Source organism: Cyprinodon variegatus, unplaced genomic scaffold (genome assembly GCF_000732505.1).
Source record: "Cyprinodon variegatus isolate N-32 unplaced genomic scaffold, C_variegatus-1.0 Scaffold449, whole genome shotgun sequence".
Classification (NCBI taxonomy): domain Eukaryota; kingdom Metazoa; phylum Chordata; class Actinopteri; order Cyprinodontiformes; family Cyprinodontidae; genus Cyprinodon; species Cyprinodon variegatus.
Genome location: NW_015150902.1, coordinates 235074 through 251475, shown reverse-complemented (window position 1 = coordinate 251475; position 16402 = coordinate 235074). Strand labels below are relative to the sequence as shown.

At 41.8% G+C, this 16402-nt stretch overlaps 1 protein-coding gene across 1 annotated transcript in view; it reads right to left on the bottom strand.

The window, feature by feature from the left end:
• Positions 1-570: 570 nt before the first annotated feature.
• LOC107093838 (matrix-remodeling-associated protein 5-like) overlaps positions 571-16402 on the bottom strand; it is a 38236-nt gene continuing 22404 nt past the window's right edge. Inside the window, exons 7-17 of the mRNA XM_015389139.1 lie at positions 12515-15559; positions 12178-12416; positions 10238-10487; positions 8839-9030; positions 8213-8731; positions 7960-8131; positions 6260-6526; positions 6028-6154; positions 5170-5250; positions 2929-4075; positions 571-1853 (exon numbers count right to left, since the gene is read on the bottom strand). Of these exons, the coding sequence (XP_015244625.1) occupies positions 1300-1853; positions 2929-4075; positions 5170-5250; positions 6028-6154; positions 6260-6526; positions 7960-8131; positions 8213-8731; positions 8839-9030; positions 10238-10487; positions 12178-12416; positions 12515-15559 (6593 nt within the window). The 3' untranslated portion in view covers positions 571-1299. The remainder of the gene's footprint in view (positions 1854-2928; positions 4076-5169; positions 5251-6027; positions 6155-6259; positions 6527-7959; positions 8132-8212; positions 8732-8838; positions 9031-10237; positions 10488-12177; positions 12417-12514; positions 15560-16402) is intronic.

The following is a 16402-nucleotide window of genomic DNA, read 5'->3' as shown; positions in this document are numbered from 1 at the left end:
AACAGTTTTCGTCCTGAAGACTAAGACTTAATCTAAGATGGCTGTCAAAAGCAACACTGCTCACACTGGAGAAATTTACTCTCTGCATTTAACCCATCCCCTTAAGGAGCAGGGGGCTGCCAGTCTCTGGGAGTGGGGCTTGAACTCAGAACCTCTGGAACCAAAGCGCAATGCCATAACCAGGAGGTCTTCAACAGGGGGTCAGTGACCACTAGGGGGTCATTTGGAGGTACTGCATGGGGGTCATGAAAGTTCTGGTTGATTAGACTTTTTTTTATATTCCCCCTGCAATTTTTTCCACTAACTGAAATGTCTTTAAATACACATTACCATGAATTCAACAGACTGTAGTAAACAGATAAATGGAGGCAGAAGATGTCTTTCAGTCATCAATGCACACATTCAGCGACACACAGGAGCTCTTTCAAGCTGGCCACCGTTTCATTCACAACACCTGTCCCATCAACCAGGAATCAGAATCAGAAATACTTTAATAATCCCAGGCCTTGGCCTGGAAAACATTGAAGACCCCTGATGTAACCACTAGACCACCACCGCCCCCTACTACATCCACGATAATCCGCTAAGCTCGGCTCCAAACTCTCAGAGTCAGAGGAGAGGATGTATGAGAGGTCCAGTCAGAACCAGGCAAACCACAGCAGGAAAGAAAAATGGAGTTGCTCCATATATTTATATGTACTTTATATATTTGACTGTGAAGGATTTGTGTGAATGGTGAACTTTGGAGTAGTGAATGAGGAACTCTTTCATTAATCAACATAAAAACGAAGTTGGTCCGTCGAGCGAACGTCCTCCATGTTCAAGCTAACATGGAGGATGTGGAACCTGTGGGTTATAGCAGATTATGTGATGTAGATGTGTCTTTATTATTTGTTTTTTTTAAATAAATATAGAAACAGTTGAAAACATAGTAAATTATATTTCTGCCATAATAGAGATAACAATTCTAGATCTAAGCACCAGATTACACCCGTCTATATCAAACATATCCAATCGCTGAAGATCAACGACAATGCCATACGGGGAGTTTTAAATGTCATTAAGAGTCAGAGGCCAAGGAGCTAATGGCTTCCAATGGAAACATATTCTTCACAAAAAATTGAGTCAAAAAAAATTTGTAAAAAAAAAAAAAAAATGCAGTTACAAAAATATGTTATCTGTGATATCTCAAGCTTTAAGCCACATGTCAAGCTGTTTTACATCTGCCAGCAGAGCATCTTTACTATGATAAGTCAGTCTTTAGAGAGGTTTTCTTCCCTGTCATAGTCTTTTTCACCCTTAAATTACTTGTAGGTATGTTGATTTGAAATCTGTCCCAAGAGCATTTTTAGCATTGCACTTGTAAATTCCAGAGTTTGTCAGCACAGGATTCGGTATGACCAGACTTCCCCCGTCGGTCATGCGAATTCCTCCCTGTACCGTGTACCGAATGTGAGGTACCAGCGTGGTGCGACCAGGCAACGTCCATGAAATATCTGGCTTTGGAATACCCGTCGCAGCACAGCGTAGCATTACCGGGGTTCCTCGAATGACTCTTGTGATGGAAGCCATTGTGCTTGTGATCCTCGGAGGGAAAACCATTACAATGACTGGGTAAGATAGCGTTGACGATCCAAAAGAGTTTGAGGCTTTGCAAATATATGTTCCCTTATCAAAAGGTGCAATCTGCCTGATGTGAAGGGTTCCATTGGTGAGGAAAGATATTCTGCCGGTAGTTTGAGGTTTGTCCAGAACCACACCATTGGGTAGGGTCCACGTAATCACTGCCTGCGGCCAGCTATCAACAGTGCAGGGAAGTTTCAGGCTATGGCCATAGGTAATCTTTATTCCACCTGGAGAAATAAAATAAAATGAGATTTAGATTAAAATTTGCAAAGATAGGTTAAGCCAATTAGACCTGGTTGCTATTTTCAATTTCAGTCCCCAAAATCCACTGTCCTGCAACGTTTTGGATTGTTCTATGGTCCAACTAACCTGGAAATAGCCAGATTGATATGTGTAGAACTGAGTCTAGTTTTACATCATCAATCTTGGATGGCTTCCGTTTAGTCTGTCCTTGACAAGTAGGGATTTTTAGTACAATTCTTTGAGCTGATTGTGTGATGTGCAGGCTAGTAAGCAGCCTTCCATAATACGCTTTTAGCCAATTGCAGCAGCCTGATTTGTCTGCAGTTTTTTGTGTTTTCACAACATGGGAGAAAGCTGATAAATCAAACTTTTTCCAAATCCTGTGTGAAGAAAATCACAGACATCTTTCCTATCTACAAACGCACAAAGTGCTACTCTAAGCAAATTTAAAAAAAAGGAAATTGTCGCTATTATGGCCAAAATCGAGTCAAGGCTTTTTAGACTGTCGTCATTCCTACATGTCCCGCCCCATAAAACAATGCTGGCCTTTCATTGTTCCGAATGGATGGTGGTTACGAGACGGATGTATTAGCGGAGCAGAAGTCTTTCAAGGTGGATTTGTTGTGAGATTGGAAATTCATATCTCGCAACAATCTGGGTGCCGTGCTCTGCCCACCACTTTTGCTTTGCCAAGGGAGGCTTGTCAGGAAGAAAAATCTTCCTTTATCATGAAATACTGCTTTATTATACCTCTTCAACATGTCAACAAACTGAGTAGGGACCTGGCAAGGAGCAATTAGATCTATATAAATGTGCTAGAAGGGGGATCAATTTAAGGGTTGCAAAGGTTGGAGTTGGAGAGTTGTTGTGATTTAATGACAGGAATTTTAGAGAAGCTAAACATTTTGTGCCAGTAATACTTCAGATTCAAGTGTGCTACCTTTGTGTTAGAGCTAACATGTCTTTCTATGGGTCATCATAACATATTAGGTACAGAATACTTTATTACTTATGAAATTAAAATCATAAAAGTTTATGTCTTGAGAAGCAACATCATACCTGTGGTTCCTCTGATCACAGGTTTCCAGCCGGCCTCCAGGGAGTAACGTTTCTCCACTTGTCCCGCTACATTCCTTGCTAGGCAGCGGTAAATTCCTTTATCAGTGGGCACCGGCTGAGAAATTCGTAGAGTCCCATTTTCAAAATGGTGCGTAAAGCGGTGAAGTCTCTTCCCAGGTGACAACACCGTCCCATTAGGTAGCAACCAAGAGATCTCCGGGATCGGAGTGCCACGAGCAGGGCACACCAGGATCAGTTCGCCACCATCTTGCTTAATTGGTAATATCTCAATGTTAGGATTAGCAAAGCTAGGTTTCTCAGCAAGTGAGGCCACCTCTAATTCAACTGAAAGGGACGCTTCACCAAGGTGATTTTTAGCAAAACAGTTGTACCTGCCAGCATCCGTCTTCCTTACCCCCCTCAGCTCTAGGCTTCCATTTCGGTGGACTTGGAAGCGACCTCCTAGGTAGGGTGTTGTTAGTGCGTGACCATAGGGAGTGAGCCACCAGACCCTGGGTTCAGGTTTTCCTTCGGCTTTGCAATCTAAAAGTGCTGTTTGATAAGAAACAGCCAATAACTTTGCAGTCAGCTTCCCTCTAACACCATTGATAAAGGGTTCCTGGAGTTCAGCTTCGACTATCATGTTTTTAATGTCGTCACCAGCAGAATTACGTGCCACACAGGCATATTTCCCTTCATCCGCCAGAGTCATTTTCTTTAAAATTAAAGTTCCATCATCTATAACCCTGTATTTGTCTGACAGCTGTGGTATCACATCCGTTTTAGGTGAGATCCATGTGATTTTTGGTTTAGGTTCACCTGTTGCCTGACAGCTCAATGTAGCCGACTCTCCCAGTTTAACCTTCACCAATGATTGTGATTTCAATCCAATTTGTGGAGCATTTGGTCCCACTTTGACACTGAGTCTTCTTTCGTCTTTGCCCAGTTTGTTCGTTGCGTGGCACGTGTAGTCACCCTCATCTTTTCTGCCCATCTGACGAAGAAGTAAAGTTCCATTCTCATACATCACAAAACGTCGATTGCGAAGGCCGCTGTCATCAGATTGAAGCGCATTGTTTATTAATGTTCCATCTGGAAGACTCCAAGAAACCTCTGGGTTGGGTAGGCCAGTAGCAACACAGTCCACCTTGATCAATAACAATGAAAGAAGAAGAGGTATTCGTATATAGGGATTCCTAGATAGTGTCATCCACCTTTAAAGTCGTAGGGAAATCATATTTAAATGTCAAAATATTCTGGCTTAAACATGTATATAAATGCACTCTTTATCAGATGATATTGTCCCAAAATGAACAAAATTTCTATTTAAAAAAAATCCTGTCTTAAAATCAGTGTTTTTTTTCGTAATCTTATGCAGGCCAGTTAGTTATACGTCAGCCTGAACACCTAAATTCGGCAAATCATATATCAACTGTCATCTGTCAATCAAATGTTTTCGGTCATAGCATCTTGATTCATATTGGCGCAGTTAATATACACAACGGTTGAAATAAGAAATAAGAATAATTTCTTCTTTATTACTTTCCCATTGAGTTCCGTCCCAGTGTTCACGGGGATGGACGTCTGTCTTCGGCAGGCGTAGAGCTAACAGAACTGGCAGGGTTGCGAAGCACAGACTCAAACATGTAGGGCTGTAAGCCTTCTACACCATACGAAGCTTCTGCCACCCTGGCGTCCTCTTCCACAACAACTTATTCCATCTATCCTTCTCAAAATAAAAAATGTATGACGGAGGAGACTCATCGACAACCTCTAACACAAAACTGCACCTCTGAAATGTTTCTGCTGTCCATAGCGTTCCTTGACAGTGCCGTTTCTAAGTCACCAATTTAGTGCTACTTGGTCCTAATGGAATTTCCCATTGGGAACCTACTAGCACTAAGTTGCTAACTGGTTAGCAAGATGCTTCCGACAAACTGGCCCCAATCAATCTTGCTTGTGAGTGTTTCGCCACAAAACCCCCGCCCTCTTGATAAACGACCAATCACATTCACTTTATTTACCCGTGTAAAGTCGTGTACCACTCGCAAAGATTCCGAACTGAAAAGGTTGGAACGGCTGTTTCCCTACGACTTTAATGCTGTTTGTATGATATGGAGTATGGGTCAACAATCAGCCCTAAAACTATGGATAACTGTTGTTGCAATAATGATCAACTGAAACAGTGCAACTGACAACTGAATGTGAGTATTTAGTCTTTTATTTGAAATGAGTAGTTACCTGGAAATTTTCTCCAAACGTCACTCTGGACTGTGAGGTCCTTACATGCTCAATTCGAGGGGGAGTCATCAACACTTTTACCTGGTTTAGACACAAATCAAGTAGGGAAAACTTTTATTACTGTTTTCAAACCATTTTTAACAATTCTTAGCAAACACTGATTCATTTACATACTAGATGTACAGCTGTCAAGTTTGCAATTTTGAGTCATCAACACTAACTTTAATCTGCAAAGTCATTCCATAAATGTAAAAAAATAATGTACTGTTTCCAAGTTTGAAGACGTTTCCCTTCCCATCCAGGAAGCTTTTTTAATTCAAATTGTCAGAAATAGATTTGAGGTCGAGGCTTTTTATAGTAGCTAAACTAAGCCTTGTTTTGGCTAAGAAACACGCAAATTGAACCGGACGAACGGGTCCGCCCCTTAGGAATGGGGGTTGTTTGGCTTCTTTGTTAGCCTGCAATGTCCCATACATGCCTATGTCTCTGAAAGGGGGATCATTAAAGGGAATTGTTGCCCTGGCCGAATGGGGAGGTCTTCTGTTCGAACTCAACGTTATTTCTGACTATTTGAATTGAAAAAGTTTCCTGGATGGGAAGCGAAACGTCTTCAAACTTGGAAACAAAGTCCAGTGGATTGTTTTTTTTTACTTTTTGTAATGACTATGACCTGGATGACTGAGAATCTTCACCAGCATCTTCAGTTGTACCTCAGAGAAATGTTTTAAACACTTTGTTGAATGTATTTCATGAATAATTAGGTAGTTCTGTACACACCAATAGAGGTCACAGAAGACCTTTATTCGACTCCTGTACAAAAGTAAAATATATTTTGATAACATTTTATTAGGATAATACCTGAAAGAGTTCCATGTCCTCCCCATTTGGTCGCTGAAAGATGCACTGATAATTCCCGCCATCCAGCTCTGTTAGCTGAAGTATCCTCAGGGTCCCATTGCGAAAAACTTTAATTGGTCTCTCTGGACTGAGGGAAGAAAAAAAAGGAATCACAACAATGCACGTCTTTGGCTTTTTACAGGGTTTCATTAGCCTAAAAATTTAGAACTAAGTCAAAGGATATTTCAGTTGCCTGTACTGATGCTCCAGGATGGTCTTAGAGGGTAGCTGCCAGAGAGTCCCTCTAGAGGATCCAGTGGACTCTGGACAGTGCAGGAAGACAGCAGAGCCATACAAAGCTGACACCACATGTTTACGTGTTGGAAAACCAGCAGCCTGAGACGGCGGGATGGGAAGAGGAGCAGGATGTTTGCGAAATGAAGAGGTAGGATCTTCTCTCACTTCCAGCAGGACTGTCCGCTTGGCGATACCCATTGCATTGGTCGCCAAACACTCGTACCTGTGCAGACAGATGGCAGGTTGGTGATTTTATCAAATATCCACTCAGGGGCGGATTTACTATTAGGCCAAAATTTGAAGTTGCCTAGGGCCCCAAGTTCCTGGGGGCTCCATAGAACTCCTTGTACATGTATGGTTAATACAGATATTACTTATTTATGCACATTAATTATGTTTTTGACAAAAATACTTTCGCTAAATGCCATCAGAACGCTTAGAATGTTGTGTCTCAGAGGACCCACCTTAGTGTCCACCACACTGGATCAGTCATTTGCTGCACATGTTTAGAAAGGTCCAAACAGACATCAGCAAAACCATTTGAAAACATATGATGAGAAGAGCAGTGTTGCCCACTTAGCAATTTTGTTACTATATTTGGCGACTTTTCAGACCCCTCAAGCACTTTGATTTCTAAAAAGCGCCTAGCGCCAAATCTAGCTACTTTTTGTTTGCTACTGGAGACTTTGGCAACAACATCTAAAAGCAGCGATCTCTGCTCTCCAGAGCAAGTAGATTGGTAACCCCGCCTCCTGCTCTCCTCTATCTTGCCTGCTGTCATGATTTATACAGCTGTTATTTCATCCAAATGAAAAATGGAGAACAGATAAGCAGATCATGGCTTGTCTATACTAAAAGAAGGACTTGGTTATTTACTTTTGCTGTCATCTATTTGGAAACACAGGAAGGAGCAATCAGCTAAGCGAGCTTAGTTCTTTCATTCTTTCATTCGTTTTGAGACAGCATGAAAAGTCAGCGGAGTACAAAACAGCGAGAGGAAAACAACAAGAAAAGCAACAAGAAGAGAGGTTCAAAACCTAAAACAAATAATGTACAGTATGTCTATTCTATTAAAGTTTCCGTATCTGTATAATGGGTCTGTTTTATGTGCTGTCTTCAAATTACAAAGGGCCCCATGCCTGTCTTTGCAAAGGGCCCCAAATGTCCTAAATCCGCTGCTGTATCAACTATGATTATATTTGTTTTAAAATATGAACAGATTTACCTTCACACTTAATTGCCCTGCCCTACTGTTAAACATTTTTTCCTTTATGTCCAGCATTGTGTTATTGAAGTTTTCAGTTGATGACAGAAGGATGTTGGATATTAAAATCTGAACTCAACTCCTGAATCGAACAGCTATCAGCCTAAAGATGGTTGGCTAACATTACTAGCCACAACAAGGAAGGAAATGGTTGGTCTCAAGAGGCGGGGTTTCCTGAAATGTAGCCGATCACACTGGCCGATCCTTTCTCAGGTGGGTTCTTCCGCAGAGACACAGGTCCACAAATCATTCTTCAACATAGTTACACATGTAGAGCAAATGTTATCTTCTTCTTGCTCTGGGATTTTTACATTATCCACCGAGTTTGAGGTAGGGTTTCTTTAGACCAAAACATGTTATTTTCAATAAAACAATTGAAATACAGGTCATACCTCCCACCATCAGATGGCAGAACATTCTTTACAAACAGCGTCCCGTTTTGGAAAACGAATATTCTGTGTCCCAGAAACTGTGAGGCTTTAACATGGACACCCACTGGAAGCATCCATTTCAGAGCAGGCATGGGTTCACCCTTTGCAGAGCAGTGAATAAACACGCTCCTGTCTGGGGAAACAGACCACTGTAAGCCACAAACAAGACAAGTTCTCAACAGGGTGAAGATGCAATGTGTTGGTCGTGTCTCACCTGGCTGAACAATCACTGAGTCCTGAACACCTTCACTTATACTCGGAGGCAAAGCTGCCACGTGCAGACGATAGGTGACTGTATCGGCACCGGCCGCATTGCTTGCAATGCATTTGTAATCACCTTTGCTAGAGAAATTGGCTGAATGAATTCTTAGCGTCCCGTTTGGAAGCAGAGAAATTGGAGAAAGGTTGGTTTGAATGGCTCCGACTTCACGGACAAATGTCCTGTCTGGAAGAATCCAGGAAATCTGGGCAGGAGGTTTCCCAGAAGCCAGGCAGTCTAATGCCACAGCTTTGCCTATGTAGATTGATACTTCTGCAGACGGAGGGGGGAGGATTCGGGGGGCCTCCGTCTGGACAGTCAGGGTGATCACCATACGATCTGATCCAAGCCGGTTGTGGGCTGTGCAGAGGTACTGTCCTCGATCCTGAAGCTGGACGTTTTTAATAAAAAAAGTTCCATTTCTGAAGACTTCAAAACGGGGGCCATGTTTTGTGTTGGCTGGGATAGTGGCGCCTGGGGGACAAACAGAAAACACCACACGGAAAAACATGGTGACACCCCTCAGTGTTGTTTTGACTTTGTTCATGTCACTTTCCTCTTTGGATTCATGATAATTTTACCTGTGGAGACTTTGGTCCAAGCAATGTTAGGTTCAGGGTTCCCAGTCGCTATGCAGGGCAGGAACACGTCATCCTCTGCCAGTACTGACACACTTGCTGTACTGATTGGGGTTATACGTGGTTTCATCCCATTAACCCCAAACAGCCACGGGAAAGGAGGTGCAGCCGTGGGACTCTGAGAGTTAATTCGTCCTAAAAAGAAGTTCAACATAGTAAACAATACATGAATCAAAGTATGCTTAAGCCAGACGTACACTGTGTGATTGTTATCTTTTCAGGCCGACTTTCCAGTCACGCGAGAATTTTTCGATCGGTCCGACTTTCAGCCTGATCATGCATCGTGTAGTGTACAGGGGATAACGAGGGGCGATCAGCCTCTCACAACCAACTCAAGATCAGGAGTCATGAGGTAGGGAGAAAATCAAACATGTTTGATTTTCAGTCGACCATCGTGGGCAAATCCCTCAGTACAGAAACAAGAACTCTTCTTCTTCTCAGATGAAAACAGAAGCATGGTGGGGGTGCGGGCGAAATGGAGTTCTTTCTGTAAAATGGACAGTAGCCCCATTTGCTCAGCCATTTGTTTGTACAAATACATCTCTGCCTTTTCTTCTTAAGGCTTTCAGCACTCAAAATTGCACAAATATTCAAGTCAGCGTCTTTCACTCTAGTGAGCCTCATATTCCTCTTCTACGTGTTTGGCTTCCAGCTAGACGAGTCAGAATAGCGCCATCAACTGCGGAGCTGAGTCCGATGTGGTTTTCAGTAGTGTTGCACCGATACTGATACCAGTATCAGGCAGGGCCTCGATCCAGCACTAAAATAGTGGTAATAATATCGGCGAGTACCAACAGATAGGGCACCGGTACCATTTTGAGAGCCAAAAGTTTATTCAATTATTGTCACCCATTCCAGGTAGGCAATAAAAAGTTCTACTGGATTCACTTTGTATTAGTCTTTTTCCTGCTTCACAAAGGTAGGCAGCAGCTTGACAAAGCCACAATGGCTATTATTTTACATCCAAGTAGTATGCAGTTCTTCATATACACAGACACACATACATTTCAAACAGATGGTGTCGGTATGGTATCGGTATCAGCTAATGCACAGCCAGGTATCAGGTATCAGTAGCGGGGCAAAAAAATGGCATCTGCAACAATAGTTTTCAGATGTACAGTGTGAGCAAGTAGATCGCATCAGAGCGTCAGGCCGCACAATGTGAGAACATGCATCATGACCTGTGAATTCACACTGTACAGTGTGAGATGTAGCTGCGCGTAACGATTGAAAAAAATCGCACAATGTATTCCCGGCTTTAGAAATCTGTGTTTGATAAAACACATTTTGTGTTGAATATTCTTAAGTAATACTTCCCTGCACAGGCCAAAAGTCCACCTACCTCCATACAGAGCAGGTGTTAGGTGTGAGGGAGGGGTTGACGGGTAAACATGGAATGATGATGATGAAGGTTTAGCTGGCTTTAGGAGCTGTGTTGAGTAAATGAATGAAGCAGTTGGTGCTGGTGGTTTGAGAGAGAGCGTTCTACTCTTGGAGAGAGACTCTGTTTTGGGTGCGATTGGAGGATTGTAGGCAGACCGAGGTTTGGGCGTGGCTATCCTTCCAAGCTGAGCAATCCGATCAAGCTGCGCCTGAAAACATCAAATTCAGAGTTATGCTTTCTGTACTGTCACTAAATATACAATATAGAGAAAAATATTTGTAATAATCATTAGAAATTAGTTACCATTTCCTGATTAGATTATATTTGTATTAGCTCTCTCAAAAGCCGTGTTCCAAATATTTTTCAGGTCGAACAACATCACAGATTTGAACAGTCAGTTTGCCTTTTTGTTTTTTATTTATAGCAACACTGTATCTTTTGACCCACATATTAGCTTAATTTGAGATATAGTAAAGGATTTTTTTAGCTCAATATTCACTAATGTATATTAATGCTACATCCAGGCTGCTCTTCTCAAAACCTCACCTATGTTTCTTGAAAGGGTCGTATCTGTCACTGACTATGACACTAAAGCTAAGCTAACAGTTATTGTTAGACAAAAAAAACATACAATTGTAATTATAAAGTAATTTAACTTCTTCTCTGGTCAGTTTGCAAAACACAGAGGGAGCCTGATTCATTTAGCAACACTCCAACACTGTCGGTTCTTTCATGGGGACTACAACTGTAAGTTAGAGGTCTAGTGCCCCTAGTGGCTAAAAGTTACTCAGTGTTTCTTAAATTAAAATTTAAACAGTTTTGTATCTTGCTCATCAATGGAATGAGGTAAACAAAGTAGTCATCAGATTACATAACTAATTAGAAAATTTCTGCAGATGATAACAATGGTTCCACATACATGTTTTATGTTAAAAATGAAATATTAGGTGGTTATTTCTCACCTACAATAACAGAACATCCATCACACTTTCTTTCAAAAATTTTGGTGCAATATTAATAATTCAGTTTGTGTTCCTATTCCGTATTGAATTAAAGGTAAAAAAAAAAAAAAAGGTTTAGCTAATGAAATACAAACACTTTGCGTTTTCTGCTTAAATTTCCTACTTAAAAGCAACTACCAACTAGTTGCTTAAAGATTTAAAAACTGACCTATAATAGATGGGCCCAGTTTCATTACAATCAGGGGCTAACACTTTTCTTGGTGTCTCCTTTTGTCTCCTTAAAAACGAACCCGTCAGCCTCGGCAGATGGCCGCTCACACTGAGCCTGGGTCTGTTGGAGGTTTCTTCCTGTTAAAAGGGAGTTTTTCCTCTCCACTGTCGCTACAAGCATGCTTGGTGGGAGGGACTGCCTTTGAGTCAATGATTTTCCTTAGATAGAAAACTTTGAATCAATCTGACTGCAAGATCTGGTTGAATTGTCCGCAAAGTGCCCTGAGATGATAAGTGTTGTGTATTGGCACTATAGAAATAAACTGAATTGTATTCAATGGGTATATCTATAAAACATATGTCATTAGGTAATATGATTTCCTTTACAGATGGTTCCAGAAACTAAATGTTATATTTTGAAATTCTAAAATTAAGAAACAAGGGTAACTCAGGATTAATTTAGGAAAATACATTATTTAAAATACTATAAAGAAACTAGAAAATTATTTCTTTCTTCAAACTAATTCAGAATCTCAAATTTGGCCCTGTGTGTGAACCCCAAAAAAGGTAAAGGCTATATACCATTGCTAGGGGCTTACAAAGTTAACTTCATTATGTGAATAACGACCACAATTGCAAATGCCGGAATTATACAGCAGTGAGACACAGTTTGGCTGTAAATCTGAATCCAACCAAAGCAGTCCAGGTACAAAGCCCTCCTTTTACCTGTCTGTATCGGTTCCTGAGCTTCGACATGAAGAGATGATCTCTTGTTTGGGTTCTGCTGTCAACATGGTGGTCTTGATGATGATAAACACTAGTTGGTAGAAGCTTGGAAATGTGGGTTCCAGAGAAAGTGGGGGTTGGTTTGACAGTATCAGCTATAATCTCTGGTGGGTTGGTGACAAATGAGCCGTGACCCCATGGGTGAAGGTAAGGCCAGGGTCGATGGGTGGGTTTAAGCCCTGTAAAGAGACCATAGGTTGTAACTTTCAGTGACCCATCTTCTCTCATAACTCTAAGCTGATAAGTTTGAGTAAGTGGAAGTATAATTTGTATGTACCTTGCCTCGGGTGAGGAAATTGTCTCTGACCTGGCCAAGATGGATACATGGGGTAGTACTGAGGAGGATGGTGCGCCGACCAGCGGGAGGTTGGAGGGACTTTAGGAGGCTGGGAATGTCTGCTTGGATTTACTTGACTGTATCTACCTGCATTTCTGTCCTGATCCACATGTCCAATCCTGGAAGTGCTGGTTTGTCCTCTCTCTTGATTTTTCTGGTGAAGCCAGGGGTGAAGTGGTTCCATAACTCTAAGCTGGTGATTTTCAGGCTTTTTGGTTGGTTTTGCTGTCTGCGGATGTGCAAATAGGGTTTGATCAGGGGAAGATGAAGTGTTAACTCTTTGCCTGTTTTGGGATACTAAGTAAAATCTATCTTGTGAATTATATCTCTGAGTAACAAACTCTATTTTTGAATTTTCTTTTTGTCCCTCACTTCCCCTCATATTATTTTCTTGCACCCCTGCTGGATTGATATTGTTATTCTCCCTTACTGTGGGAAGGCTTTTGTCTATATTAATGTTAATGACATTTTGTTTAGTGTTTTCTGTTACCCTTACCACCTCTGCCTGGCTTTTGTCAAGGTTTACAAGATCTTTAGCAGTCCAAAACGTTGGAGACTCCAACTCTGGAGTTGGAAGGGTCTTTGGAATAGGTAATTGTTGCTGACTTAAATGAGGACTTCTTTCTCTGTCTAATGGAGAGAGGGTAGCACTGCTATGGAGACGGGTGTTAGGAGAGTTTTTCAGGATTCCATCTTCTGTAGCATCCAAGCTTTCACTGCTCTTATAATCATATTCCTCATCATACTTTTCATTGTCTTCATCTGTCTCATACTCAGTATATAGGGGTTCATTATACTCTTCTGTAATTGGGACAGAGGTGGTTGTTGTTGTAGTGGTGGGAGTAGTTGTCACTGTGGTTGTAGGGGTGGGGGTAGTAGTTGCTGGAGTTGTAGTGATGGTTGTGGTTGTTGGTGGTGTTGTGATTGCCTTCGGAGGAACAGTTCTTTGGGGCTTGTCAAGTGTTTGGTAGAAGGGTTTCTTGTGTGGATGGAGTCTTCTCATTGGTGGTTTTCTACGTCTTTGAAAGGGTATTCTCCTGTTAGACCCATCAGGAGCAACATTTCGTCTTCCCTCGTCAGTTTGTTTTCTTTCTGGTTGTCTGAAGAGGGGATTAGATGGAGTTGTAATACCCTCTACTGCTTCTGGAGTCTGCTGAACGTGCTTTAAGGGTGGTTCTGCACTAGCGTTTTGCTGATTTTGCTGTACTTCAGAATCTTTGTATTGACCCTTCATTTTCTCATTTCTTAAATGGGATTCGGTTTTAACATTTTGTTGAAAATTAATTTTTTTACGCTGATCAATAGAAGGGTTAGTAGAGTAGAATAAAGTCTCCTCAGTTGGACGTATAGTTAAGGATTTGACTGTGCTCGCTTGGACAGTTTCTGGACTGTGTTCTTGTAATGACTGCTCGGTAGGCGGAGGAACATTTGGTTTAGCTTTGGTTTTTGCCAATATTTCTGCCCAGCGATTTGGATCCAATTCCTTCACAGATTTATAGGGTTTTTTCAAACGTGTCCTCTTAATCGACCCATTGGGCTTCTTGTACTGTCGTCCTACTTTCTCTGGGACCTGTGTAGCAAAAGGACGTATAATTTCTTGATAGCCACCTCCAGAACCTTCCCCGTCATCCACAGTGAGAGGCAAGACAAGTTGCTCTCCTTGTGTCTGCACTCTGTTTTTTTCTGTTCTTTTCCCTATAACTTCCACCATATGAGAGAGCATGTCAACTCCGTACAGATTGGAGGCCAAGCAGCTATATTCCCCTGCATCCTCATGTGTCATCTTCCTAACCACCAAGGTCCCATTTTCCATCACTTCAGCTCTTCTTGTCTGTTGTGTGGGCAGGAGAACTTTGTTTTTGGGAAGGTACCACAAAGTTTGACTGGGCTGAGCTGAGCTCACCTCACAAGGAAGAGACAAAGAGCCCCCTGTCTCAATCACCATTTTCTGACCATTAAAGGCTGTCGGACCAAGTGAGCGCTCTTTGACTGTGAGTCTAAGTGGCATCAAGTCTACACCAGCTTTGCTTCGGACCATACAGTGGTAGAGACCCGAGTCAGAGAGTGTGGCATTTAAAATGACAAGTTTGCCTCTTTCAGATGTTTCTAACTTATCTGTTTCCTCCTCTACTGTGGATAAATCAGGAAGCATCCACTCTACTTTTGCCTCTGAGCCAGAAGTAACAACACCACACTCTAGATTAATCTTTGATCCTTCAAGAGCAGATTGGACCCTCCCAGTTGTTCCTCTACGTATCAATGCCCATGAAGACATAACGTCACTGTCATCCCCTTGCCTACCATGGCTGTTGATGTTTTTTGTGATTAAAGTGGTGAAATCCATGACAAGTTTCTTTGTTGTTGTCTGCTGCCGATTCAGCTTCAGTGTGACTCTTGGTTGAAGCAGCCATGATGGTTCGCCTTCTAAATACCCCTTTAATTCTGTGAAATATGTTGAGTTTTCATTGACAGCCTGAGAATATTGATACGTAACCTTGCTTGTATTAAACCTCTGCTGACCTCTCTCTAAAATTGCTGGAGTTTCATAGTAATAGGCAACCAGTTGCCATAGATTTTGCAATGTTTCTCGATCAATCTCGCACTCCAGGACTGTCACCAGTGACACGTTAACAGATAACTCCGTGGGTGACTGTGAATTTAAAGCCCATGTAATGGCCGAGCTATCGCCTGGACGGCGTACGTCACATGTCACAAAGGCACGGTTCCCATGGCTGTCTGAGAGAACGATGGTCAGCTGGCCCAAAGGTTTTTCTAAGTCCCGAGTGTATGGGAGGTCCGGATCGGCTTCAGACTCCGCCCAACGAGGATTGTCCCATTCTTTGAGGGGGGAACTGAGTACTGGTCGTTCACAGAGCAGCTTCTCCGCAGAAAGCTCCAGCAGCTTAGTCCCATTCAGGAGTTGAGGAAAAGAGCACTGAGGGCACGTCTCAGCAGAGCCTCGCTCCTTCTTACATTTTACTACTCCTAGAAAAATGAGGGGAAGATGGAAAAAAGTTAAAGGATATTAGCTTTTTTTAAGGAAATTGGTCAAGGTCACAATAAAAATGGATGAATGACGAAGAAAAACAAAGAACACATCTACAGAGTTGGACAGTATGCAAGGACTAAAGACTTAAAGGTTAGAAAGATGAACAAAAGGAGGAGAAACATTTTCTGAAAAAAAACCTAATGATACCTAATGATCAGCTGGAGCTGCTGATCCAAACAGAAAGTAGATGGACCCAATTAACCATGTTTAGAAATGAACGACAAAGATGTTATGAAATCACAGAAGATGAAATAAAATCTTTTGGATTTTTCTTATAAACTGGGCCTGAAATAAACATGAAACCAGTGCTCTAAGGAACCTATTCTCTCTAAAGGCTCTTTAAATTGGAAATAGGGGAGAAAAAACAATATATTGTTTCAGGTTGAACTTTAAAACCAAAACAAAGATGCCGTTTGCTCTCTTTGGAAACTAGACAACCAATAGCTTAAATTTAGCTCTGAGGGGATAATTATCATGACCACAGTGGATCTGTAGCCCACCTCCCCATCTCTTACTGTCCACTGTCGTCATGCAGGGCAGACTGCATGCATGCTGCAGCAGAAAGAGACAACCTTTCCACTTTGAGCCCTGCTTGCAAATTAAATACTAATCTGCAAAGTTACTGCTAATCCAGCCTTAGATTGCAAAGTAGGATGAAGAAAATATTATTTTAACTGGTTTGTAGTGTGGAACTAAGGGGGGACAGAATAAAGAAAATCACCAACCAGTAAAGTTTCGGAGACATTTTTAGTTATAATCTATTACTTTAAACTAAATTT